General features: G+C 41.6%; 5 protein-coding genes across 10 annotated transcripts; 2 read left to right on the top strand and 3 right to left on the bottom strand.

Moving 5' to 3' along the window:
• Nucleotides 1-4993: 4993 nt before the first annotated feature.
• LOC109540173 (pre-mRNA-processing factor 19) lies at nucleotides 4994-7227 on the bottom strand. Its single transcript, XM_019908405.2, has 9 exons — nucleotides 7067-7227; nucleotides 6840-6989; nucleotides 6513-6781; nucleotides 6260-6454; nucleotides 6000-6201; nucleotides 5756-5941; nucleotides 5570-5704; nucleotides 5307-5511; nucleotides 4994-5253 (listed from the first exon to the last, which is right to left on the bottom strand). Exons 1-9 carry the CDS (start codon nucleotides 7083-7085, stop codon nucleotides 5109-5111), a joined length of 1506 nt encoding a protein of 501 aa, XP_019763964.1. The 5' UTR covers nucleotides 7086-7227; the 3' UTR covers nucleotides 4994-5108.
• Nucleotides 7228-7317: 90 nt separating this feature from the next.
• Nucleotides 7318-8227, top strand: LOC109540177 (dynein axonemal light chain 4). Its single transcript, XM_019908412.2, has 3 exons — nucleotides 7318-7589; nucleotides 7649-7732; nucleotides 7902-8227. The coding sequence occupies exons 1-3, from the start codon at nucleotides 7518-7520 to the stop codon at nucleotides 8061-8063; spliced, it is 318 nt and encodes a 105-aa protein (XP_019763971.1). The 5' UTR covers nucleotides 7318-7517; the 3' UTR covers nucleotides 8064-8227.
• On the bottom strand, nucleotides 8129-11899 carry LOC109540169 (ARF GTPase-activating protein Git). The gene is made up of 12 exons (XM_019908402.2): nucleotides 11722-11899; nucleotides 11530-11663; nucleotides 11368-11477; nucleotides 11063-11252; nucleotides 10829-10959; nucleotides 10599-10773; nucleotides 10475-10547; nucleotides 9992-10174; nucleotides 9575-9936; nucleotides 9361-9516; nucleotides 9087-9296; nucleotides 8129-9031 (listed from the first exon to the last, which is right to left on the bottom strand). The coding sequence occupies exons 1-12, from the start codon at nucleotides 11777-11779 to the stop codon at nucleotides 8834-8836; spliced, it is 1980 nt and encodes a 659-aa protein (XP_019763961.2). The 5' UTR covers nucleotides 11780-11899; the 3' UTR covers nucleotides 8129-8833.
• A 59-nt stretch (nucleotides 11900-11958) lies between these two features.
• On the top strand, nucleotides 11959-18729 carry LOC109540167 (rab GTPase-activating protein 1-like). Of its 6 annotated transcripts, XM_048668169.1 has the most exons (20): nucleotides 11959-12120; nucleotides 12747-12912; nucleotides 12975-13170; nucleotides 13244-13427; nucleotides 13485-13684; nucleotides 13737-13897; nucleotides 13952-14140; nucleotides 14202-14371; nucleotides 14430-14535; nucleotides 15030-15198; nucleotides 15259-15500; nucleotides 15551-15739; nucleotides 15794-15909; nucleotides 15964-16118; nucleotides 16174-16389; nucleotides 16728-16888; nucleotides 16948-17235; nucleotides 17293-17391; nucleotides 17504-17571; nucleotides 17737-18245. In XM_048668169.1, exons 2-19 carry the CDS (start codon nucleotides 12766-12768, stop codon nucleotides 17549-17551), a joined length of 3036 nt encoding a protein of 1011 aa, XP_048524126.1. In that variant the 5' UTR covers nucleotides 11959-12120; nucleotides 12747-12765; the 3' UTR covers nucleotides 17552-17571; nucleotides 17737-18245. The 6 variants fall into 6 exon arrangements, with proteins under 6 accessions (XP_048524126.1, XP_048524124.1, XP_048524125.1 ...); XM_048668167.1 differs by lacking the exon at nucleotides 17504-17571 and having other exon boundaries at nucleotides 11960-12120; nucleotides 13250-13427; nucleotides 17737-18729; XM_048668168.1 differs by lacking the exon at nucleotides 17504-17571 and having other exon boundaries at nucleotides 11960-12120; nucleotides 16758-16888; nucleotides 17737-18729.
• Nucleotides 18723-22489, bottom strand: LOC109540170 (protein disulfide-isomerase A5). Its single transcript, XM_019908403.2, has 11 exons — nucleotides 22325-22489; nucleotides 21396-21625; nucleotides 21137-21344; nucleotides 20763-20983; nucleotides 20506-20711; nucleotides 20388-20455; nucleotides 20180-20337; nucleotides 19986-20128; nucleotides 19726-19928; nucleotides 19493-19667; nucleotides 18723-19438 (listed from the first exon to the last, which is right to left on the bottom strand). Exons 1-11 carry the CDS (start codon nucleotides 22358-22360, stop codon nucleotides 19179-19181), a joined length of 1908 nt encoding a protein of 635 aa, XP_019763962.2. The 5' UTR covers nucleotides 22361-22489; the 3' UTR covers nucleotides 18723-19178.
• Between the last annotated feature and the right edge of the window lie 3577 nt (nucleotides 22490-26066).

Below are 26066 nucleotides of genomic sequence, written 5' to 3'. Positions count from 1 at the left end.
ATAAACGATATACAAAAAGAATTATTTCACACTGTGACTGAGCCCAGGAAAGAAAATAATATAATTGCTATTTCCTGAAAAAAATTAATTTATTTTCAGCAACGCTGTTGCCCAATATACGCAATGCCATCCTGCGAAAGCAGAATAGACGAAAAATCAAAGCACAATCGCTCGTAATGAGAAAAAACGGGGCCTAATTAGTCGGGACAGCGAATTTATTCAGTCGAATTGGATTTTTTTTCAAGTTCACGAAGCTCGTCAAAGCCGTGATTAAGCCCAAATTGAAATATGTGATTTTGCGCCCAAAATGCCTCCTAAATTAGCTGTTTTTACGCTGATTGACACACAACCGAATTTATCGTTGTGATTTGGCTCGTTTTATTCCATCGAATTTCCATTGAAAGATCCACTTTTCATTTTTTCAAAGCCCAGTTGACTGAATTCGATTATTATTATTGCTCGTTATCGAAAAACTGTTAGATGTGGGAAACTTCTCTAATCGATTGAGGAAGCTGAGAAATTGGAAAACCGCGAGCAATAAATCAATGGAACTTAAAATTTGTCAATTCAACCGAACGTAAATCCCGATCGAACAAAAAACCACCCGACAATAAATCTGTCTTTAATTCGGAACGAAAATTAACCGAAGCCGGATTGTTTTACGAGTATTGTGCCCGTTAAATCAGAAATCATTATTCCTTCTCCCTTTTGTGTTTTGCGCAGTAAAAATCGCCTTATTGCGTAATTAACTTAATAATTCTAATTTACTGTGCCATTTTCCTGCGGATTATTGCCGTACATATTTATTTATTACCATCTCCTTTAAAGGACAACAACGGCTGATAAGGAATTAGTGATTTTTTGAGTTATTCCCGACGTTTCCCTAGCACGCATGGCTACCATCCTCAAAAGCTTCAGCTCTGAAGTCAGGATCAAATTCCTATCGACCACGCTCTAATAACCCAAAAAATCATCAAATATTCCACAACTTCTACGCGATTTTAGTTGAAAATACCCACAAAGTTGACTACTTTTGGTAACTAGATCGTGATTCTAGAAGCACACTGCATTTCAAAGTTGGGAAAAATAATTTTCCATCCTGAAACTAAATTAGCTTTAGCGGCGAAGGTATCAATTTCGAACGTAGCATTGAGCGAGCCATCTTGCGTCTCTCACGCACCACTATGGGTGCGAGTAAGACAACCGATACCAGCTACGTTCTCAAATGGGAACATCATTTTTATTTTATGTATTCGAACAGGCACCGTAAAAACACCTCTGAAGATACACACACACGCACACGTGCTAATGAATCGTCGGGACCAATAGCCATCATTGCTGTGGACGGTTTTATAACACATAAAACAACAATTCTGCAAATCCAATTTCGCAAAATCGCTCCTAAGCTCAAAAAAAAAAATAATTGGACAATTATTCGTATAAACTGATCCGGTCTGTACCTATGGGCAATATCAAAGCAGTAAACTTGAAGAGAACGTTTTGTGAACCGAATCGTTCGAAGACCAGTAAGGATCGAGATGGAGTCGTTTAACGTAAAAATCCCATTATGTGAAAACATCACGTAGAGGCCCTTCTTTCGCCAGTCCGCCTAGTTGCCCCTTTAAATTCGGAAGGAAAAGGGCAAAGAAAATGTTAAGCAAGTGAAGGTGTTGACTTGCCAAAAAGCTTTTATTGCCTGGTCTAAAAGGTTTCGGGTGGCTGGATTTCAAAATCAAAACTTTACCAAATGTGTAACTGCAGTTTGTTCACGCTAGTACTTCGAGCTGGTTTTGGAAAAGGCGATGAGCAGAAACTTTTCAGGTGAAGAGCCCCAAATACCTAAGTAAATGTGCCTCACCCTTATTAAATATCCGAAATTCCCGACGCTCCAGAGTGATTGATGACTAATTAAACGAGAAATATTAATATTATACTGGATGAGAATGGTTTTTCCAATGAGAATAATCAAGTTAAGAGATTCCGTGACGGTTAGTTGAGAAATGGCGTGACTCTTTCGCGCGGAAAATTAGTTGCCTTTTTTCTCTTCATTAATCTCAACCGGGCGTCGTTGATTCATCTCTGATATTTTAAATTGTCTTTGTTCCTGCCTGTGTTGGCCGTTAGGGCTCTAATAAGGTCCCGCTGAAATTATGACTGTAATTAATCGAATAATCCCGAAAGGTAAAGTTGTTTTATAAAATTGGTGACTTTGGTCGGCGCGTTGAAATGCCTCGGTTAGCGGCTAACTCGATTTTAGTTGGAATAGTTTGGCAAGAATCTAAGTGAATTAAAAGAGCATGTTCCGAAGGGAGTGGACGTGGATGGTTCATATTAGCGGTGTTAAAAAGGAAATGGCGAAAAAAGTTGAAATTATATTAAAACTCCAGAGCGAAGCTCTGGATTTCGCCCACTAGCCACTAGCTTTTGTTGCAGCTTCTCCGGTCGCATTAAGTGTTGATGATTTTTTCTAATTTTCAACTTCGAATTTGCTATCTTTATCCGGCCTTCTTCACTCAGTCCCCATCGCGTCTTCAACGATAACTATCCGCGATATTGCGAAAAGGCCCAAATAAATTTGAATTTATCTGAACCAACTTGCCCAGGACGTTATTACAAGTAATGGCGGTTTTTTCCTATTTAGCTTTAAAAGGGTGAAAATTGGGTTTGGGGTTAAAATCTGCTGATGGGATTTTTCATAAATTTATGGTTATGGCTGGGCTTAAAAATGTGTAACTCGCCAACCGGGAGCCACCTAAAGCTGCACCGCACCGCAGTTGAAAAAGCATGTTTTGCTCTAATATATTGAAAAATTTCGTAAAAATACCCAAATTTCCCAATTTTTGACGAATTTTTGAATTTAGTGCGCGACCAGACTGGCTCTGGAAACACGGCAGGAGTAAAAAATTCTTAACTCCTCAACCAGACGCGCGATAAACCTGCATCAACCAGCAGGTGAAAAAGAATGTTTGGCTCAACTGTGCTTGAAAATTTCGTTCAAATCGTCAAATTGCCGAAGTTGTCGCGAATTTTTCAATTAACTTCCCAATTAAACTGGTTCTATAAACATGGCAGTACTTAAAAATTTCTAACTCCCAACCCAAGAGTGACTTAAGGCTGCGTGAAACAGTAGTCGAAAGAGCATGTTTTGCTCTAATATATTGGAAAAGTTCGTAAAAATCCCCAAATTTCCCAATTTTTGAGGAATTTTTCAATATAGTGCTCGGCCAGACTGGATATGGAAGCACGGCTGGACTAAAAAATTCGTAACTCCTCAACCAGACGCGCGATAAACCTGCATCAACCAGCAGGTAAAAAAGAATGTTTGGCTCAACTGTGCTGGAAAATTTCGTCCAAATCGCCTATTAGCCGAAGTTGTCGCGAATTTTTCAAACAGCACCAAACAGCGATGGAAAATAAACGTTTTTCCCTACCGCTCTGGCACGTTCCCTAAACATCGCTAAATTTTCCCAGTTTTGCTTCGCAGAAAAAAAAATCTTTTCCACGAAGACTTAAAAGCCCCACAAAACCCACCAGTTTCAAGCAATGGCTGCAAAAACCCAACTCTTTATATAACATTAAGTTTTTTAAAATTTTTTAATACGTTCAGATCAAAAAGCCCAACAACCGCTGCCGATTGATCGAATCGGCTTTCAACATTAATATCTTGAACGCAAAGTAATTTATATGCAGCGGTAAAACCGGACTGATTTAAATAGGAGCATTTGTCATTTTGAACACATTAATCATCGGTGAACCGGAAAATATATCTGGCGAGTTACTTGAGTAATTTATTACAGCGGCGATTTTTCAAAAAAAAATCGAAAATTCTCCTGCTTGCACTTTAAGAACTTCGAGAGAAATATGCCCTACTAAAGCGGTTCTATTTACGATACGTTGTTGATTAATCCCATAAAGCTCTGGATTTCTATACGCTGGCAATATCCATAAAAAGCCCCAAAGAACCTTTTGCTTATTGCTCTTTATTTTAACATCATAAACGTGTCACTGCGCCCCATAAAATATTTAATTAAGATCACACAGATAAAAGTCGCTTTCCGTGATTAAAGCGCGTGTAATTTCGCTTTATATGAATTTAGTTTCTCAATGAGCATTGTTTCAAGCATGCATTTAATTGGGGAGATTATAGGGAATGACGGGGATTTATTTTTCTAATTAATTCAATGCGGGCTACTTCCTAGCACTTTTGACGTCCTAAAAAAACATTTTATTTACTTTTTATGCGAAAGAAACTCAACTTTAACGCGGAAACCCGAAGGCATTGTTTCCATCAGTGAATATTCTTAGAGCCGTAAAAAACATCTCCTTAGAGAATAGCGGGGCGGCTTTCCATATGTAGGTATATTGAAATGCCGATAAAGATATATGGGTGTCGGTAAGCGTGCATCGGTTTTGTACAGATGGAGGCTGCTGGTGCATATAAAATAAGCCCGGATATTTCCCGAGTAGATATTCGGACGGTTTTCTTTTAGCAAATTGTGCCGATGAATTTCCCGGTTGCTTAAGCAGGGTTTCTGGCCGCGGGGCTGCTGAAATTAGCATCGCGGTTCGTTAAGGAAGATGTTCAATTTTATGGACTAATTGAAATTTATGAACAATTTTACTGCATCGCCAACGGGCTTCGTTCATGTCTAATTTTGCGGAAACGGTCTTTAATCGATTTTCCTCTAGATGTAATAATCAGCGTAAAAACTACCCAAGCTGGGTTCATTGACGGCACCGAACATTCCAAACAGTAATTTATCTATTCCGAAACTAGAGTTTGAGCGGAAGTGCGAGATATGCAAAGTTCTGGATACATTGGCGCAAAACATTCTTGTACTTGGGCGAGTTTCAGAAGTTCATTATGCTGAGCGGATTTACGATTATATGATGCCGTTAGGTTTTAATCTGCGGGGAAGATTTCCTTTAAAAGAGCGTAAAATCCATGCGGTGGAGGAACGATAAGGTTTTAGGACTGTTGACGACATTAATATCATACGACAGAAACCGATTTATTGCTTTACAAAATGCATTACCAATCTGAAGGTGATAAAGTCCTCGACTTTATTTAGACTTAATTTCATCTAGAGAACAGAAAAACGTATTTTTTAGTCCAAACCATACAATTTAAGCGTCCTATCCATGGAAGTTGAAGCGATAAACCGGGCATGCTTCCCAAATCGCACTCCAGTGGCAGCCGCCGTGTGGTCGTTAAAGACCTTCAGCTCCTGCCATTGCTTGCACAAATACACCCTGAAAAGCGTTGATTTAGCAACGAAAATCACTCCAGTTTGTAGCCTAATTACCTGACATCTGTTCCAGCTACTGCCAAGTAAGTGCCGCTCTGATCGAAGCAAAGATCTCTGATCTGATACCCTTCGTCCAGTTGAAGGGTTTTGAAGTTCTTCAGTTTCCTCAAATCCCAAAGCTTCACACAGGCGTCATCCGCGGCAGTCGCCAAATAATATCCGTTTTCCGAAAAGGAAATTGTCGTTATGGCGCCGGAGTGACCTGAAGGACACATTTGCACATTTGATTCGGGCACATTACACAAAAACCCGCAACTTACCCGTAAAGTTGGCCACATTGCTCTGCTCCTTCAAGTCCCAGATCTTCACCTGCGAGTCGGCGGTTCCCGTGCCAAAAATTAAGCCATCAGGATGCAACTGGGCCGTAGTTAGAGGTACGTTAGAGTTATCAACAACTGAAAAATTTCACAGCTATAACTAAGCGGGGGGACAATTAGGGCAGCTACCTTTAGTCAATAACCGGCCAGTGTTTATGTCGGAAAAGGCCCAATGCTGATCCTCCGAAGTGGACAGCACGTAATCTCCAGTAGGGTGCAGAGAGAGACCAGTCACTGGCCCATCATGGCAGCGTAGTAGTAAAGTGGTTTGGGAGGTTGGTACATGCCAGATTCTGATGGTTGAATCAGGAGATGCTAAAAGGCAAAAAACCCCAATAGGCACTTCCTTGAAATTGCGCGCTCAAGAACTTACCAGTCAAGACAATGTCCTCATTCGTATGGTAAATTACTTTAGTGACTTTCTTCGTGTGGCCTTTGAGGAAAGCCACAACTTGTTCAGTATCCTTGTTGAATACAGTGGCATTCTTATCGTTGCCTCCCGTTAAAACCTTGCTGGTGTCCGTGCTATGAACGTCTAATGCTAAAATCCCGGGAATACTTGAGGAATGCAGGCCCTGTAATCAAAGTTTTTCATCAAAAAAGGCGAAAACTAGCCAGAGTTTCAGCGCTTACAATCAGAGAGGCCAAGTTCTTAAATGATCGGATTTGCTCTTGAGTGGCCAAATCTTCTGGAATGGTTCTCCCCCGTTTCTTCCTCTCCTGTGTCAAGACTGTGGCCTTTTCTTGCAACTTTTGGATAACTTCAACACTCATGCCGGCTTGCTCTATTGGCTGAGCAGCTATTCCAGAGGGCTCAGCAGCAACAGCCTAAAATTCAAATAACATACTCAACGTTGTTTCTACCAAATCCTCTGTAACTCCTTACCGGCTGTGGAACACTCGTAATGCCTGCTTGAGGCTTCAAAGTGGCTAAAGCCTCCCGAGCAGCAGTCACTTCCTTATTCAGCCTGGCAATAACACGACAAGCTGCGTCATGCTGATACAAAGCATGGCTCAGCTCCTGCCTCGCAGTGTGCAGCTGCTGTCTCTGAGTGAAGCTGTAGAGCATCACAGCGTCCCATTCGTCTTGCAACAGCTTCAGCGTGGCTGGAATGCTTGTAGCACTCGGGGGCTTCGGTTTCACAATGGGTGGCGCTACAAAACAAAGCTTTCCGTCAGCAATGTAAGGCTAGACTCGGAACGGGGGCCCTACTTTTGATTTCTATTAGCTCGTCCACGGCTAGCTCTTTGCCACTGATAGGGTCTACCCCATTTTCTTGGATGTACTTTTCGATAATGCGCCGCTCGAACACGGCTCCTGACGATGGGGACACCACTGGGTGCTCTGGAACCTCATTTGAAACTGGAAAGTGGCAACATTTAGGTTAGATTTTCACAATGCCCGGCAAAGAAACTTCGGGTGATTGGCGGGCTACTTACTAGCACAAAAGAGGGCCATTTTTGTTCACAACACAAATATGATGGAAAATGCTTATTATAAATCCCAATTTTAGTAGAAAATTTACTTATAAACACATCGCGGGTGCAAGAATGTATCGAAGCGGCAAATGCTACCAACCTTGTGGGATTTGACAGGAATTCGCCAAGCTAAATAATTACTTTAAAATGTATTTATGGCATTTTCAGCTGTTTGTTTGGTTTAATTTTAATCGCAATTGGTGTAGTGATTGGGTTTTTTTCAGTCTGTTACTTAATTTCCTGATTTTCTAAATAAAATTGCTTCCTACTCAACGGGATGGATTAGGGGGAAGTGTATTTAACGGTTGGCAACATTTTGTTTAGAGTGCGAAAATTCAATTTTGAAGGCTTATTTCGAGAAGCAATAATTTTCATTTAAACAATTAAACTCGTTATTGGCAAATAGCTTGCAATGGCAGACACGGAAGTCAAAGAGCAGAAGGAAGAGCCGAAGAAAATCGTACATACTTACCCCTTAGTGAGGGTGAGTCACCCTTGATGGTCGGGATTTATTGATTTCGCCCCTTTTTCCTGCCTTTCCAGCACTCCGATATGGCGGAAGAGACCAAAGCTGAGATAATGGAACTGGTGGTAACGGCGTGTGAGAAATTCTCCTCAAACAACGAGGTAATTTTATTTCTATGTTCAAAGTAAATTAGAACTTTCTCAAGCGAAAACTGAGAGTTCTGGAAGTATTTCCTGTAAAATATTTCCAAACTGTAGTCTCAAAACAACGAAAAAAAGTCGATGCATGAGTGAAACGTGAAAAATACAGTTTCTATTTCCTTCCCAAAAGGCTGCGGCCAAAATGGTGAAAGACGAAATGGACAAAAAACTGGGGCCCCCATTTCACGTCGTAGTAGGAGAGGATTTCGGTTTCGAAATCTCATACGAATGCTCCAACTTGCTTTACATGTTTTTCGGGGGGAACCTAGCAATAGTTATTTGGAAGTGCTAATCAACAACCCTGATTATCGGGTACATTCGATGTGCCTTCAGCTCTAAACTAGTCAAACACATACATTGAAACGATATGTTTATTAGCATATAAAACCTATGTAAAGTCAGTCATATTACAGTAAGTGATTACGTATTTTTGTAATACATATTTGTCTATAAACATTGAGTGTATTTCAATAGTTATTTTAACGTTAATAATGCGAGAACTTGTGTACCATTAAAAAGCTATGCGTTGATTTGAGGGAGTGGGCATATAACGTCTATACAGTCGAGAGATTCTTAAGAGCCGCTGGCTTGAGGTGAGAAGTGCCCACTAAGTAACAAAAAACCCATCTCAAACAACGTTTAAAAATCCATCCACAGTCAATTGCAAACTGTCCCGATTCGTGTATTATAAATCACATTTTTTAAAAGCTCGGAGGAAATGTACCTATTATCTATTAAATACTTTTCAATCTAGGAAATCTAGAGAAATGGAACTGTTGATGTAGAACGGAATGTGTATTATATTCGCCACAGCACTATGCAATCAACATTTCATAGTACCTTGGAAATATAATAAACTAAAACGAAGTCAGTCAAAATTAGTAACATCAGCAAGTATTCAAACGTAACTACAGATAAATCCAACGTTAACTAGAATGCCTAAACTAGATAAAAGCGATAACGGGTGTAAAATTACACTTAACAAACACCAATCGGCGTTAACGAGAAAAAACGGTTTAGTAATTAATAAGCTTCTAGTTTCAAAATAACGAGTTAACACTATCATTGGCATGATGAATATTTTGTAACGATTTCCTTAGTGAATTTGGCAAGATTGAAGGCGATGTCTCTGATGTTGCTGAAATGCACATCCACCGCTTTATTGTCGCTTTTAACGCGCGCCAGTTGCAGATTCACGCATTCAGGGTGTAGCCGGTTTACCACCTCAAGCATGAGCTTGATTTTTTCGCCCTCGGCATCCTAAAGAACAAATTAATTTACCATTTAACCAACATACTAATGGGCTAAGACCGACCTTTGACAAAGTCCCAGCGAGTTTAACGATTGCGGATTTCACTTTTTCGCCATTCGCCACGCATTCTTCTTTTTCCGGCTCCTGGATGCTTTTACATAGTTGCTGAATAGTGCGGGTTATCTGCTCAGTGCATTGTAGAACGGTTTCTCTGTCGTAGGGCGACGAATAGATACCCGGAGATGTGTTTCTGGCGTTGTCATTTTGCTTCAACTGGAAATTCACGAGCCGAATATAAATACTCTAGTGGTAATAGTGGGATAATAATGAAACTTACTTGCTCTTTCAGAGCATGCCAATTGTGCACTTTGTGGATGCCCTCCCTGGTTTCGTACATGCTAGTTGGACGCTGTTGGCCCTTTTTCTGCCTCAAGTCCACGTCGTCGCTCCCTTTGCCGTTGGTGATGGATTGAAACGATTCTGTAGCTTGATTCTGCAACATCAGAGAATGTTGATGTTTCAGAACCCTGGCGGGCTTGTTGGGCACTCACCTCTCCAATGAACTCCAACGAGTCAAATCCACTATCTCCGTTCATGATGGAGGATTTCTGTGAGAGGCGACTTCTCAAGTCGCAATTTTCGCTCTGGAGAACTTTCACGCATTGCCTCAGCTTGGCCACCTCCAAGCGCAGATCGGTTATGGTGTTGTCCGAGTTTTTCAGCTGCTTTGTCAGCTGCTCGAGCACCTGGTTGGTCTTGTTGATGCTGTCGATTGATATCATGCTGTCTTTATTTGCAGCTAGATCCTCTTTGCTTAAGGGAATCGCGTAATCTTCGTCTTCAGCCACTGAGTCGTACAGGGGGTCGTCGCTGTCGTCCACTTCGGAGGTTTCTCGCAGTTTCAACATGCTCCCTAGGATTGCATTTGTGAGTGGTGATAGTTATTTTTGAATTATTGTAGTTGCTACCTTTATCCACGCTTTGTCTGCGTTGAGTATCAACCAGAATATCGTAAACCAGGCTTTTAAGCTCGGGAGTGGAAAACCTGGCCAGTTTCTGCCGGCCCTGGTTTCGAGTGGAGGAAAGAGTATTGTCCACTGGTAGGAACGGAACATCATTTAGCTCGGTTGTATCGGCGCAACTCAACCAGACTACAAACAAACGCTTTAAATTAAACTGAGTTTAGGGCGTATAAAGTTCGCTAACCAAAAGCCCTCTTCAGTGCGTTCATACTCCGCACTTACTGCTTGGACGACTGCTAATTGTTAATTAATCGGACTGAATAAATACTTACAGGGCTCCTTAGCAGAGGACAGTCAGAAAAGAAAACATATTGAAATGAGATAGACATTGAAAGCGTATTGCCTAGCCCTAATCGCCAGGCAAACATTTGGCTAATGATAATAAGTGCCACTAATGACCGAATGTAAAATAGAATTTCCACTACTCACTTGCTTCAGTTTGCCTTCGGTCGACTTCATCATACACGTCCATCACCAGTTCCTCGAAGACATGGTTGGGCAACTAAAGTTACAGTGAAACAGTGCAAATATCGGTAAGAGACCGGCCACTTACCTTTTGAAGTTTTGCCAGCGAAGCAGGATTCGACTTGAAGCCAGTGGGCGGGATTAGAAAATGCACTCCAGTGGAATGGTCTGGCTTGCGAAGCGACAAGTAGAAGCTGAAAGTGTCTGTTACTTCATATTGGCTCTCAGTTAGTCGGCTCATCAGTTCCTTGTTATTGGACTGTCTGCAATCAATTGATGTTTTTTTCCTGGTTTGTTTAATGCGGTTTCGGTGCTTGCCTGGCATAGTCCAGAGACGTTCGCCCATGGTTGTCTGGGCAAGTCGGATCAGCCCCATAAACCAAAAGAAGTTCCACTTGGAGCTTTTGGTCGGACTTTACGGCAACGTGCAGTGGAGTTGAACCCTTTTCCTACAGATATTATTGTTGATTAAAAGAAGTGAATCGTAGGCCGCAGATTATTGAATAAGTATTAAGGGTTGAGAGCCTTTTCCGGATCTTCCTTGCCACTCACATCGTGAAAATAGTTCGGGTCAGCCCCCAATGCCAGCAGTCTAAAGGAAGTCTCCAAGTTCGGAGTCCGCACACTGGCATGCAACTGTTTTCCAATCTCATTCTCCACACTGAGCAGGCCGTCTTCGTAATTTTCCCGAAACGCGTATAGACAATGCTGGTGTTTGGCCTTTATGTACTCCTGCTTGATGCTACAAAGCACAAAATATACAAGGCTATAGCTTTATAGAATGATCGCAGCGCTATTCTAGTTGGTGATACAACGCTGTTATCTCTAGTGACTCATTGATAACTCGTCAGATTTACCTTAAAGGGTCCTTGAGGCCGGGTTTCTTCTTCAACAATTTCGACCCATTTTCCAGTAGAGTGTGCTCCCATATATTATTCGCTCCATTATTATTCAAAGTGGTCACCATCTGCAAGAGCTGCATTAATCAAGCCCCATTGCGGCTGATGGGGGAGACTTACATTGAGTTGATTTGGGTTCCAAGTACTTTTCAGCAACGATTTCACTTGAGTTATGTGCCTGCCCAAACTGCGGTGGATGCTGCAGCACTGAGTACATAGTAATATGCCCTTGTTGACTGACGCCCATGTAGGATCTAGCAGTTGGAAAAACACATAGAATCTGGATTTGTTTTTAAATGATTTGTTCCAAACCTGTGGCACCACAATCCCCACATACTTCAACGTTTTGTCGCGACTTGGCTCGAGACATTTCATTAAAAATCCACTAGAAACATTAAATATTTGAGGAAATATCCAATCAAAACAATTATGACATTTTTTAATGGTGCCCAAGTCACTGTCACTTCCCATGGGACCTTACAGTATCGCCAACATAGCCAGCATGAAAACTGGAAAATCTAGAAACAAAGGTTTCACTCGATTGGCATGGTTGGGCCCCTACTAATGTCAGCAGGTTGTCAAAAATAATCTTTCTGCCATCTTTAGCTGTGCATTTCTTTTGGAACAAATAAATAACAACAAAGTATCTTGAAACGATGCTCCAGACCAGAATGGTAAATAAAGCGCAGAATACAGACCAGTAAGATATTGGTAAGTGTGCCAGAAGTCGCTGGTCTGAATCTGACCGCTGGCTATCAACGATCCATTGAATTAGACCATAAATCATGTAAATAACTTCAATTGAATTAGTATTATTGTTTGCCAGCTTTTCAATTATCGCATCAGCTCGTTTAAGTAGCAGCAGTATTTAACGGCCATTAACTCACTGAAATATCGCTAACCCATTGGCCAAATTGGGTTCATGAAGCGCCTGGGACTTACCTTTCAGTTAGGTAATTCAAGCAAAATATGTCAGGCCTGTTAAATCAGTATGAAAATGTTTGATATTGTTTACAAAGTGCCGTCCAATTAGCATGCAAACGATGCGGGCTGGCACTTATAGATGCACATACTTACCTAAATGTCTTGTGCAGTGCCAAACTTCTAAATTTACAACCACAACAATGATATTGGCAGGACCTGAAGAGCTGTTCCAGTTTTAAAATAGCAAATAATTTATTTGTGTTTCTGATTTGAAGATCAGCGCATAGAGTTGGGCAGATTTGTAGTCAAAGAAGCCCAATTCTCTTGCCATTTGAGACGCAGAATCTTCACTTTGAAACACTGCGGATCGTTCAAAATCCTCATTTTGTAAAATGTGTTTTTCTTTATTCCAGCTCTGATTTGTGAATCGTAATGGAGGACACTTTGAGTGTGAAATCGACTGAATCGTTACCAACAAGTGAGGAGTTTGATTTCCTAACAGACAAACCAGGAGTGAGCAAAACTCCCACCCTTGACTTCAAAGGGGATTTGTATGACTTGAGAGACGCCCTAAACGAGGCAAGTCCATTTTCAACACATTTGTTTCAGGGATAATTTCAATTTTTTAATGCCCCTCTTAGGTGCTACAAGAAACTGATAATTACACAACCATGAGTGATAAATTTCATGAGCAAACGTGCGACTTTAAGGTTGGCCAGTCGACTTTCTATGGCACCCCGGTGAATTTGGGCGACGAGCCTCTTACGCAGGATCTGAGCCCTGCAGAGAAGCAGGATTCAATGAAGCTCGACCACAGTTCTGATGACAACACCAGCAGTAAGTGGTTGAATGAAGAGTCACTTGCGACTGTTTGACTGCTTCTAAATAGCCGAAATGTTTCCTATGAAAGTTTCAGATGTGGATCAGGACTGTACGATATTTTCTGGAATCACGTATTTGGGCGCCGCGCAAATAAACGCTCCCAAATCGGAGGTGGAAATCCACCGCAATATGGCCATATTGAACGAGCAAAGCGTTGAGCAAGGAATTAAAGTTGCAGTGTCCGTTCCGTTATCTAGTCAAGGCCTGGTTGTGTAAGTGCTACCTTTGTTTGCAGCAGTGTTGAACTTAATGGATTCTTGCAATTCCAGACTGTACGACGGCCAAACCAATTCAGTAATATCTAGATATGAAGTGCATCGAATCCTGTTTTACGCCAGAGGTTCGGTGGATAGTAACGAAGCTGGCTGCTTCTCATTCACATGGTCGCATGGCGATTCACAGGAATCCGCTATTTTTCTTTGCCATGTGTTCCGCTGCGATATAGTGGAGGCGGTGTCTAGAGTTTCCGGTAATTTCCCTCTAGTTGTTCTGCCACGCGGAAATTCACTGGCTGCTTTCAGCCTGTTTTGCTAAAGCATTCCAACGCGCCCCCAAGTCGATGAGCAGCAGCGTAACATCCGCTTCAGATATGATGTGCGGGTCAATCACAGCACTGCCTGAGCCCAGAACACTAATGTATGTGTTTGAAGTCAATTTGGAAATCAAGGAGGAAGACGGCAAGGTACCACTTGAAATTTCCAGTTGGCCACTGGCAAAACCGATCCTTATTTAACAGGGTTCGTACTCGACGGTGGGTAAAGATCGCAACGGCTTTAGACTGAAGACGAATATATTAAAGCAGCTACTAATCAGTATTAAACAAGTGTCCGACAATGGGCCCCATTTGGTCATCGAGCGGTGCTTTGGAGTCCTGATCGCTTCCGGACGGCACGTCAGACATTCCGATATGCGACTCCTGGAAAGGGTGCGCCTACAACACCCAAGCGTTCCGCAAAGTTCTCTTTTAATGCTACTTTGGTTTGCAGAACGAGCAAAAGAATCACTCAACTGAGAACAATTGCACCTCAATAATCGCCATGTGGGACCCAACAGAGCAGAACTTCGAGCCTCTAAACGCTGAGACCCAAAAGGACACCAAACAGTACATGACAGTGGGCATTGACTTGGTTATTAGGGGAATTCAAGAGCCAGTCAGGTAAACGAGCTGTTTTTCTGCAATTTAATTAGCCAACGTCACTATGCGAATATTGCAGGTTTGTGATTGAAACGCCCGTTAGAATTTTCGGGCAGAGCGAAAGAAACTTCTGGTACTTTCAAAAGAAAACCTTAATCCAGCAATTTTACTTGAATCTCAGAGAGGTGAGTTTGGAAAAAACTTGCCTTGACTTGCCCTTTTAAGGTTTAAATAAATCCGCTAGTCGATTAGTGCAATTAAGTTGAATTAATCTGTAGCAGACACGACAGAAAATCCCATAATTGAAACATACAACACGCCTACATGCTATTTATCGGCGTAACGGTTGTTCCCATTATAAAACATCTGGCCTTATCGTTGTTACTTAAAAATGCTATTGGAATACTACTGGCCAGAGACAATAATATTGTTTACCGTCTGAACAAAAGCTTTCGATTTTAAATGATATCAGTGTATGTCCAGGCAGTGGATCTAACTAATGTGTTTAAAACAATCAGCGATATCAGGTAGATGAGCTTAATTTTCTGACTAATATGGTCAATATACTCTGATTATTATTGATACAAAAGATTAAGTCGCGCTCATTCAGGTCAAGACAAGCAAACTAGAACACAGTATCAAATTTTTTTTAACAATCGAGTTTTACTTGAATTCTTAGACGATCAGCAGCGATCTTAGCGAAGTGAAATACGAAGTTCTCAACATGGAGACGTCTGGAGAGTTGGACAGAAACTTACTGAATCTCAACTTGAACCTGTCGAGTTTAATTCAATCGCCCAGTATTACATCAATCGACACGTTGACTCCGAAAGAAGAATATCACTCAGGTGGGAGCCCGGGACGAAATGTTCCAGAAAAATCACCTAATAGATTTTGATTTGATTTAGATGGGGACGAACCGCTGCTTAGCGGCACTGGCCTGGTTTCGAAAGATTGTTCGGAAGTCGTGCTGGAATCGTGGGCCGATCTGCTCACAAAGTGGAAGCAAACCGATCAACGCCCCAAACAATTGGCCAGCTTAGTGAAACTGGGGATTCCTGAGGCTCTGAGGGGCGAAGTTTGGCAGCGATTAGCCGGAGTCCAAGAGAACAGCGAGATGATGAATATGTATAGAGTTTTAATCACAAAGGTGAGTTCCAACATGTTAACATCTATAAAATRTATGCGATGTTTYAATAGGAGTCCTCATGTGAAAACGTYATCCAACGGGATATTGCCCGGACTTTTCCGGCTCATGATTTCTTTAAAGAAGCCGGAGGCCTCGGACAGGACTCGTTATACAGAGTCAGCAAAGCYTATGCTGTGTTCGATTCCGAAGTCGGCTATTGCCAAGGATTGAGCTTTCTRGCTGCCACTCTTTTATTGCATGTAAGTTTCGCCGCTGATGATCCTGCCACCCGATGGAAAACGYTCCTGTTTCAGATGCCGGAAGAACAAGCTTTCTGTGTTTTAGTCAATCTTATGTATGACTACAAGTTACGAGACTTTTACAAGCAAGGCTTTGAGAATCTCTATTTGCGCCTCTATCAACTCAACAGGTACATGTAGGCGCAAATTGTGGACGTCCTTAACTAAATAGGCGCTTGTTTCAGACTAATGGAGGAACAGTTGAATCCTCTCTGGAACCATTTCACCGAGCACCGCATTGAAACCCATATGTTCGCCTCTCAGTGGTTCCTAACTCTTTTCACTGCCAGATTTCCTTTGTACTTTGTCTTTCATATTATCGACGTTTTTCTTCTTCAGGGTATTTTTTTCTATCTACAGCCACAGTCCAACKGGATTAAGCTGTTGATTTTTAGGGACGGAAACTCTCTTCCAGATGGCTTTGGCATTGCTAATGGTATGCAAGAAAGACCTGCTTCAACTGGACTTYGAAGGAATCCTGAAATACTTCAGAGTGTCTTTGCCCAAGAAATGTAGAAGTGAAGAAGCGGCKAAGCAGCTAATCAAGCTCGCTTGCGGCATTAAAGTGAAAAAGCTGAAAAAATACGAAGCCGATTTTATCACTCTCAAGGGTAAGTTGATTAGATTTCGTAAAACTCTCATCTGGTTCCCATTGCAATAAACCACGTTAAGCACCTGGAGAACAATTGATAATTTAAATCTGATAATCGGCGTTTTTCGCAATTGGACAAAGTAGTTGTATTGGCGATTTACTTTTGAAGGTGCACGTTTATCGGGAACTATTATCATGCTCTCGTTTTATCCGCATATTGTTATGCAAGGTAATGTTTGTTTCCTTGAAATACGTAGCTAACCAAGTAGGAATAGACCTAAATGTGTTTGGAGTGTGATTACTAATATCTTCCAAGAGCGGTCAATAGACCAAAAATGTGTTTGTAAAAATTGCCAGATGATTGGGAAATAATTTCTTCGGATTCAGAGGCGCAGGATCGCCGAGATAGCGAGGCAAGCGAAGTAGAGAAACTTCGAATGACCGTCCAAAGGTTGGAAGAAGAAAAGTTATTAATGCTCGATGAAATCTCCCAGCTAAAGGAGATGCTAAAGAGAGAGGTAAATTCCGAACTATTTGATACAGGATTAGAACCGAGACTCAAGCGAATATTTAACAGGTGGACGTGGCCGACACGGAGAAAAGGACCAACTCGCAAGTGATCCACGACTATAAAATGGTTCGGCAACGGCTAGATGTGCAGCTAAATGTTGCTAGACAAGCATTGGACAGTTTGAAGGACGCCATTTCCAATTGTCCAGATTGTGTTAAGTTTTGTGGGTATGATGGCGATTACAAACGTCCTCGAGGTGGAGCTGAGCTGACTGGAGACGCCAGAATTAGGGAGTTGGAGCTGGAATTGGCCCAAACTAAATTAGCCCACGTAGAGGCGGAGTGCCGTAATCAGGTAAATGGCAAAATAATTCATTTTGAATCAACTAAACGAGTTTGTGTCCACGTGTAGAATTTAACTCACCAGCTGCGTTACACTGAACAGGAACTAACCGCAGCCAGAAGTAGCTGGGCGCCTTGGATGAGCAAAGCCATCACTTCAATTAAAGAGGTTTGTACCCTAGTAGAGGAGATGAGTTTCCTAACTGCACTGCAGTGCAACTTTCTTAATTAATTTGCAAGATTGTTACCTGGAAATAATTTCAAATTGTTATTATTTTTAGAACAAACCTAAAAAACTATACAATAACGAGGCGCTTGCCTTTAAATAAGACACAGATTTCATGCTAAGGTAATTATACGACCATCTTTCGCTTTTCCATGTTTGCCACATGGATTTTCGGTATAGGTAGTAGCAACATTCGCTGATGTGTTGAAGGAAATGTTTCTGTATGGGGTTTTTTTGTTGGAAAACACTAACGATTTTCCGGGATTTAAACCAGAACCGTTCTTTCAGGTTGCCAAGCCGAATGCGCCGACAAACTCTTCAAATACCTCGACATTTATTTCACACATCAACAATGCCTATAGGAGAGATAGTGTGCCTTTAAAGGAGCCGGGAAAAATGAAGGTTTTAACGGACGACATTCGCCGCGAATCCGCCCCAGTTATAAAGGATTCTCAAAGTTGTAACAGCTTGAAGACCCATCATCATCACTCCTCATAAGGCGTTTGAGTGTCGTAGTTTTAGAGTTTGTTCGTTTTCCGTTTGCATGCCTATATGCGGTTCAAAAGTCCACGACGTTCCGTTTTCATTTATAGGTAGAAGAGCCTTCAAATTCAAGTGATTTTGCAATTGAGTAATTGCCTCATTAGGCCAAACTACCGTTGGTTTAGTTTTTTCAATACATACGTTCGTGTGCTTCAGCAAGCGGTCCACTGGTTGTACAAATATTTAGATATGTGTTTTTTGTAGTTGATTTGTATGTGTGTTTTTCGAATAATACTCTATCATTTGGGATTTTAGTTTGGTGGCGTTTTATACTCCTAATATTATTTGTGTACCTTGAAACTAGAGCAGCATTAAATATTTTTCCGGCCGTAAATAATTACTAGGTACAATACTCCGAAATCCCCTATAATCCCGGACTCTTTATGTATGGTTTCTGCAGATAAAAGTGTATTTTTTAAATATAAAGGCGTTGATATTAAATATGTAATGTATCTTTATATACTGGAGTTGATATTTTCCTCATAGATAAACAGTACTTGACGAAACGTTTTTCTAACACTTGTTTGCAATAGTGGCTCCGTGTTAATAAAAAACGGCGAATTCCGTTTGCTGGTGCATAATATGAAATATCAGGCCATAATGGCTTCAACAATAAGCTACAGCCATGTTTCTCTAGTGTGATAGTATTTTAGTTGCGTGATAATGCTATGATTAAGTTATTTGTAAACGAGATATTGTTGAGTACACCTTTGAAATATATTTGAATGCACTTTTGTACTTCGTTATATTTTATTGAGTCAGAACATGGGGGATTTAAATAGCGAAATAAGAAATTTGAAATGTTTATGCACTCTTTCAGACGTTCACAAGAAATTAATTCTTGCCAGAATGGTGCTTTTTTGAGCCTTATTACTATCACATGGAAAATTCCTGAGATAAACACAACCTTGCAACTGTGAATTAATCAAAATTTGTTAAAGCGGCAAAAGTCGAGTTAAATAATTAGGTAGCAGAGAGTGATGTTAATACTAACTTTACAGTGGTTTAACCCTAAGGGAATGTGAGATTCACGTTGTTGGAAAAGCGCTTGGCGTTTTACTGGCAGTGGAGTGCACACTTTTGGAAAAGGCCGGTTTCTATTATTTTTTTGCTGTTTCACCCTACCAGTTTTTACTTAAAAAAAGCGTTTTCGCTCCGATGTTCAGTCGATACTTGCATATGGACGCCTACAATTCGTCCCTGCTTGTGTAATACTGCCTGATAAATTGCTTGATATCCCCCGCAGTTCTTTTGCCTTTATAATCAGCTAAATATGCGCCCTTCTTAAACAGCTTAATCGTCGGAAACCCTTGAATTTCGTATTTTTCCATTAGATCTGGATTTTCCGTACAGTCCACCATGGCCAGGCATTTTTTCAACCCTTCAGCTTCCAACTGTTGAGCAGCTGAGATGTAGTCGGGTTTCATTCGTTTGCAGTGGCCGCACCCTAAAACAAGCAGTGGGAGTCAGTTCAGCACACGAAACCTTAAAAGTCACTCACATGGGGCGTAGAACATCACTAAAACAAAGTCGTTCTTCTGAAGTTCCGCGCTAAAATTCCTGTCGTCCAGTCGCAAAATTGCCGAGTCTAAAGACCAGGTTTCTTCAGCAGGAGCCGCGTTCGATACATTGACGATCTGCATCGGGTTGGACATGTATTGAACAAAGTCCTTTTTCTACGGGTAGGAGGAACATCAGTGGGCCGAAGTCGGAGATGTTAGATGGAGAACTTACCGTGCGTCCTTCATTGTAGGGCAGCACTTTTTTGTTGAAATAACTGAAATACTTCAGCGTCGGATAGCCGGTGACCTCAAAGGCCGTGCAGATGGAGGATTCTACTGTGCAATCCACTGCGCCAAATTCCACTCGCGGATTATCTCGAAATTCTGCCGCTGCTTCCGTGAATTCGGGCTTTGCCTTCTTGCAGTGGCCGCACCCTATAAAGGACCAGATTTTCATTTCATTTGTCTGGTTTCACTCAACCGTCCACTTACACGGGGCATAAAACATGACCAGGGCGTGCTTCTTTTTCTTCAATACTGACTTGAAGCTCTCTTCAGTCAAGTGAATAACATCGCTTGCTTCTTCGCTCCAAGGCTTTTCTGGTGGCGGCGGCGGCGGTGGCTCTTTGGGGTCCCTGAGTTTTACATTTTAGCGCCGTTCTTAGGGCTTTAAACGGGAATTTTACCTCATAAAGTCGACGATTTTAGCGGCTTCCCTCACATTGGGCTTGTACAGTTGCTCTCCATGGGAAAAGTAAATCACTGTCGGGTAGCCTTTCACGTTGAATCGCGATGCCACCGATGGTTCCTTAGTGGCATCCACTGCAGCCAATATACCTACAATCTATTGAAGAACACTTATCTTTACAATGTGCGAGATTTTCGAGCGCTTACCCCGTCTTCCCTCATTTGAGCGGCGGCTGATTCGTATTCGGGCTTCATTCTTTTGCAATGTCCGCACCCTAAATACGCAAATCAGGACTAGAGGCAATAAAAATCGAGCCTTTCTTACATGGAGCATAAAACATGACCAGCACAGAGGCGTCATCCTTGAGGATGGCGTCGAAGTTGGCTGAAGATAAATGAACCACATCGCTGATGGATTCTGACCAGTCGGGTTCCTTCACTTTCACCGCTGGGGCTGTAGGGTTTTTCATAAACTGCACCAATGACGCCCTTTTATTATCGCCCTCGAAGGTGTATTTCAATGCGCCATTCCTGCAAGGAAAATCCGTTTTAAATAAATCTAGGCAGGTAAATGGCACTCACTCAAAATAGAGCAATGTAGGAAACCCGCTGATGTTATACTGGTTCCGCAGGACCGCATTTTCCGGCCGGTTTACATCAACAGCAGCGAGCACCGCTTGGTCTTTCAAATCAGTTGCTGCCAATGAGTATTCGGGTTTGAGCGTTTTACAGTAGCCACACCATGGGGCGTAGAACATGATCAAAATCGGTTTACCCTCCTTCCTTAGAAACTTCGCTAGGGTCTGAAACAATTGGTAAAATGTATGTGTTTTCATGCTTTTTCTGCAGAAAATGGGTGAATTCAACAGGAATTTTGATGAAGACCTGGAGCTGTACGTGACAGAGTGTTGTCAGCTCCCAGGTAAAAACTTGAAGGTGTTTAGTAGGGTACGTACCGTTGGATCAGGAATGTGAACCACATCCTTGGCAGAATCGTCTTCGTCCCACGGCAAATCCCCAGTCGGGTCCTTCATGAAATTAGTCACCGACTTCTCGTTAAACCTGCGATCGTAGTCCTTATTGAATTCCCCATCTTTATAGTGCTTCAACACAAACGGTTCTTCTCGGGGAATTTTTTGCTTCTTGCACAGCTTCTTTGCTTCCCTACAAATGGCAAAACTTGCCAAAACGCGCCAGTATGAAAGTCAGCCTTACCCTGCACAGTTGATGGTTGCAATGACGCCCTCGCCTTTAACATTCTTCGCCACATCGCGTAGCACACTTAAAATGCTTTGAGCTTTTTTCTCCGAATTGTAAAAACAAACCAGAACGTTTGTTTTGGTCCGCAACAGCTTTTTCAGATCTTTCGTTTCGGTGAGATTCTCGATAAATAGCTTCTTATCGTTTTGTCTAGCTGAGTATACACTTGGCTTTAAGCATACCAACTGCAAAGTAAAACTAGTTTAGTGTTTAATTTTACTTCTGAGCGCCAAAGGGGCCAAAATCTGGTTTACTAGCATTGAAGAATTTAGAGCGACTAACTTTTTTGAAACAAAACCGTGCCTTATTGCCTTTTCTGAAAACATTCCCCTGTGTTTTTTGAGCTCATTCCGCTAGTTAGTTTTTAAGATGTAAAATTGGTAAAAAATCAGCAAGTTTTCAACGGTGTCGCTTTGGGTTTGAAGTGCAACAAGCCGCGCGTTGGTACAAGATGCAATAGGAATCTTCAATGTTTAAACCTTCCTAGTTTGCTCAGAAAATCAATTTTAGCTCCTCATAACATCCCACACATGTTTCCTAGGGTGCAAGTTCCGGCCAACCAAATAAACTGGAATTGGTCGAAGGTTGGACACTAAAATGCGATTTTTTGCCCTTGGGAATGCCCAAATGAAAATGGCTTTCTCACATTGGGAATGTAAAAGGTCGTTAAACATCAGGGGATTTGTAGTTTTTTTTAAGTAAACATCCACAGGACAGGTAAATGCTCCTTTTTGCATACATTCAACGGGCCTGAATGGTGTTAGTGGGCAGGCGAATGCAGAAAATTGCGAATAAATATAAAACTGTGTAAAACTGAATATTTTGATGGGAAAAACCTGGGCTAATTCAAACAAGGCGTATTGAAAATAGCTGTATTGGCTTACCATGGAAAAGAGCACCAGTAGATTTAGGTACTTCATTGTCCGCAAAAATGGCACTACATTAATCGGAAAAGGCCTAAAAAATAAATAATTTTCAAAAACTAGACACGCAAACAAATGTTCCGAAAGTTCATTAATTTGGCAGAAACCTGAAACATAACCCAGCAAATAACCAAAATCTGACTTTAACCGTAGGCAACCAAAGTTGCCCTTTTTTGAATATATTTAATGTTTTCCCGCCCCTGCATAAAAAGTGCCATTCCAATTAGAAAACGACCTCCCAGGCGGTTCCATCCACCCAAACAAATTGGCTTCAATCAATTGACTTCTGCTTACTCAGCCAGTGGCAATTTAAGCAATTTTGGGGAATAAATAGCAGAGAAATGCGCAAAATTTGAATAAAACAAACCAACTGAGCATAGCGCTTGCATGATGGCTCAGCGATAACTCCAGTGTCTTTTGGCAGGTGCGAGAGCCCCGATAGTCAATCGCTGGCAAATCCCTGGAGAAGCCAATCGGACACTTTGAAATATGGAGATTCTCAATAGCCGCTCATTATTTTTCGACAATTTGGGTTCGAGGGAAGATCGTCCGTATTTGGGGGCAATAAATTGAGTCGAGATTATGGCGATCATATAGCTAAGTGTAGCTACTTGAACACTTTGAAATAGGGGGTCGAATTGACCGGTGCTAATTTATAACGATACGCATTACCGACGGCAGTTTCAACTAGCTCAATAAATTCCCGAGAGATATTTTAAGATTCAAGCGGCTAGTGATAATTGCGACGATTTCAACGTGAAAGTATGTACTGGGAATGGCCCTAATCTAAGCGGGAAGGGCGAACAAATGGCATCGATTTCCAAACCTTCGAAATGGGGTTGAAATCACCAATCACCCCTATCTCAAAACCCGTTTGCTTTCTTACATCAATCAGGGCCACCATTATAAGACTTCCTGAGGCAGAGCAGAGGGAATATTAATTCCCTTGGTCAGCCAGTTGCCCATTTATCAATTTAATATCACATCGCTTGATGGAGGGACTGGGAAAGTAACATTTTAAATATTGAATTCTAGCTTTTACATCAAAGCGACTGGACTTAACACTGATTAGGTCTTCGGGCCTCTATAAATAATAGTCAATATAAGCCGGTAAGTAAACGGAAAGAGCCGATTTAAGTTGGAGAAAATCACGATTCAGTCCGGGCGTGATCTTCATACACGGAAACGCGACGACCACGAAGAATAACTGTACCATCGCCTTTGATTACACCAATTAAAGACCCCCGACACGCGGTGGAATGCATTTACAAAATTGATTTGATGCGACGTCTCTCATTGTACCATACCGATGAAGATTGGTAATGATAGAGCTTGAGCTGACAAATAAAAAACTCTTCATTTAGGAAAGTTTTCCGAGCTTTGACGCCGTGGTCTATCGGAATTTCTTCCTGACGTTTCGTCCACAACTGCGGTGGACATTTTCAAAGGCGATGAGGCAGTGGGCGAAGTGATCTCCCGTGCCTTCCGACTAAGGAATTTCTTAGCCTTTGCCTTAGCACTTCGCCCACTGCCTCATCGCCTTTGAAAATGTCCACCGCAGTTGTGGACGAAACGTCAGGAAGAAATTCCGATAGACCACGGCTTCAAAGCCCGGGAAACATTCCTAAATGTAATCTGACCGGCCGTGAAAGCCTTCATAGTCTGATAAAAAAAACTCTTCTTCTGTAAATATACCAACGATTTTCTTCGTCATCGATTCGATCAGATATTTCCATTGACTATTTAGTTCCTGCAGGTCGATTTTCAGCAGCGCCATTCGCTCCTGACCGCAGAATATAAAACAAACCAGAAAGCCATATTCATACATCATAAACATTCGAGTTAATGACCTGATGGAATATAAATGGATGCTGGATTCTTCGGAAATTAAAAATTCTTTCAGATATTTCCAATGGCTATTCATGTGTTAAGCGCGAGCCTGCAACTTTTGATAAATTGGCGGTCTAGTCGCACATAGTGAAGAATTTCTTCCGAAGTGCACCGTTGACTTAGCAAGAAGCCGCGGGGCTTTCTTCACTTGGCAATTTACCACGTTTATAGAGGACAATATGAACTAAGCGTGAACGAGCGCCTCTATCTAGATGTTATCCAAATGCGCTAGAAAAAATGCATGATTTTTTCCAAATAAATCCAGAGCTTCAAGGTTTTTTAGCGCTTCAAGCGCACGCTAGAAGGGAAATTCAATGTCATCTAGTCGCCGCAACCTGCCTGGAACAGGAACTAATTACTGGACAGAAAATTGGTTATTAAAACGTCCGAAGAACGATGAGCTAGGAGGATCCAGCAGCGAAAATCGTGCTTCAAAATGTTTATGCTTAGCTTACGGTACATGCTGTCCGTCCGTACATACCGCGGAAAAATCGCGAGACGCTCTCATGCAACCTTATTATGAAATCCATTAATTCTCTATGGATAGGCATCGGAAGAGTAAACCTGCGAAGATGCAGAAAAATCTCCATAAACTCGACTGGGGTTATCTGTGATCCATTTGTTCTATGCTCAAACATCTCGTATCCCCTATGATAAAACCATGTCTAGGAAATCGTCAAGTTGCTATTAGTGAATGAAAAAACCTAATAAATGCAGATAACCCTTTATCTAAGGTCGTGCCTGCATGATAAGGCCGATCTTGTCGCTTGAGTACTAATGGGGTTTATTTGTATTTTTCAGTTTTAAGATAAATTAATGTTTTAAAACCCGATTTTTGTCAGGTCAACGCTTTTTTGCCTTGCTCTTGGTCCAAGAGAAACAGCGTTTTTTGCAAACCCGTGAGCGAAGCTTCATGATTTTCCCAGCGTTTTCTGAAGAGCTTTTAAGATTTATTCGAAATCAGAGAGATTTTGCTGAATTTTTGTCCTCAAAGTATCCGATTCTCGTAACATCTGCGAGTATTTAAAAAAATTGAAACTGAAAATTGAAGCAATTTTTCTTCTGAAACTCGACCGTTCTCGCATGTTTCGTCTCAGAACAATGCGTATTTATGTTATGTATTTATGTGACATCAACTGGACGAAGAGTGGCCTGCAGTCTTACTACTGGCCCCATTGGTTCCGATAATTCTACTCCCACACCTTCGGCTAGTAAAACCCCGGTTAGCGTTTAGTGCTTTCCTAACACTGCTTTCAGCAAGAGCGGCAGCGATTTTTGTATGTTGGCGCTTCAATAGTTTTCTGTTTTTTTTGTGTAAACTGCTCTCAGCTGTTCAGGTAAGTGTTACCTTACAATTTATTGGCAAATAATTTGTTGGGCTCTTTCTGCATTTAGGAGAAAATTGCTCGGAGTATATTTGTTTGGCGCACAAAAACCTATGCAAATTAGGGTCAAAGAAATTAAAATCGGCGCAAAACCCGGGATTATTCAACATTATGTCCGCCTTTAGAATATTCATGGAAATGCCTTTGAAGCTTTGTGTTCGAACGGTCGATTTCAATATGAATGGACATTTTCTATTTATGAATCCGGCCAAAACATCGCATATGCAGATGTAATGACGGGAAAAGATCGGTTTATGGTTCCGCTCTTGCAGCAAATAACCCCATAAGAATTTAAACTAATGGGTTTTTCGGGTTTTTAGGCCGTCGTTCGGTAGAATTTCTTCCGGACGTTTCGCAAGCACGAGTGGCTTGCATCTTCAGAAGTGGTTTGCTTGAACGCTTACACTGTTCTCATCAGAACCCGTTCA

The sequence above is a fragment of the Dendroctonus ponderosae genome, unplaced genomic scaffold (genome assembly GCF_020466585.1).
Source record: "Dendroctonus ponderosae isolate FM_Combo_2020 unplaced genomic scaffold, Dpon_F_20191213v2 Dpon_F_20191213_7, whole genome shotgun sequence".
Taxonomy (NCBI): Eukaryota; Metazoa; Arthropoda; class Insecta; order Coleoptera; family Curculionidae; genus Dendroctonus; species Dendroctonus ponderosae.
The sequence above is the reverse complement of the archived record's forward strand: the minus strand, read 5'-3'. Positions and strand labels throughout refer to the sequence as shown.

What these genes read in the sequence shown, in the direction of transcription:
- LOC109540177 (XM_019908412.2), top strand. Translation starts at nt 7,518, where the DNA reads ATGGCAGACACGGAAGTCAAAGAGCAGAAGGAAGAGCCGAAGAAAATC. An exon ending in ATACTTACCCCTTAGTGAGG is followed by an intron (nt 7,590 to 7,648) that starts GTGAGTCACCCT and finishes CTGCCTTTCCAG; the next exon opens with CACTCCGATATGGCGGAAGA. An exon ending in AATTCTCCTCAAACAACGAG is followed by an intron (nt 7,733 to 7,901) that starts GTAATTTTATTT and finishes CCTTCCCAAAAG; the next exon opens with GCTGCGGCCAAAATGGTGAA.
- LOC109540173 (XM_019908405.2), bottom strand. An exon ending in AGAACTTGGCCTCTCTGATT is followed by an intron (nt 6,202 to 6,259) that starts GTAAGCGCTGAA and finishes CTTTGATTACAG; the next exon opens with GGCCTGCATTCCTCAAGTAT. An exon ending in TGAGGACATTGTCTTGACTG is followed by an intron (nt 5,942 to 5,999) that starts GTAAGTTCTTGA and finishes TTTGCCTTTTAG; the next exon opens with CATCTCCTGATTCAACCATC.
- LOC109540170 (XM_019908403.2), bottom strand. Translation starts at nt 22,360, where the DNA reads ATGAAGTACCTAAATCTACTGGTGCTCTTTTCCATG. An exon ending in CCTACATTGCTCTATTTTGA is followed by an intron (nt 20,712 to 20,762) that starts GTGAGTGCCATT and finishes TTTTCCTTGCAG; the next exon opens with GAATGGCGCATTGAAATACA. An exon ending in AGTGATGTTCTACGCCCCAT is followed by an intron (nt 19,439 to 19,492) that starts GTGAGTGACTTT and finishes TGCTTGTTTTAG; the next exon opens with GGTGCGGCCACTGCAAACGA.
- LOC109540169 (XM_019908402.2), bottom strand. Translation starts at nt 11,779, where the DNA reads ATGTCTCGAGCCAAGTCGCGACAAAACGTTGAAGTATGTGGGGATTGT. An exon ending in GGAACCCAAATCAACTCAAT is followed by an intron (nt 11,478 to 11,529) that starts GTAAGTCTCCCC and finishes CAGCTCTTGCAG; the next exon opens with ATGGTGACCACTTTGAATAA. An exon ending in GGCATGCTCTGAAAGAGCAA is followed by an intron (nt 9,297 to 9,360) that starts GTAAGTTTCATT and finishes GTGAATTTCCAG; the next exon opens with TTGAAGCAAAATGACAACGC.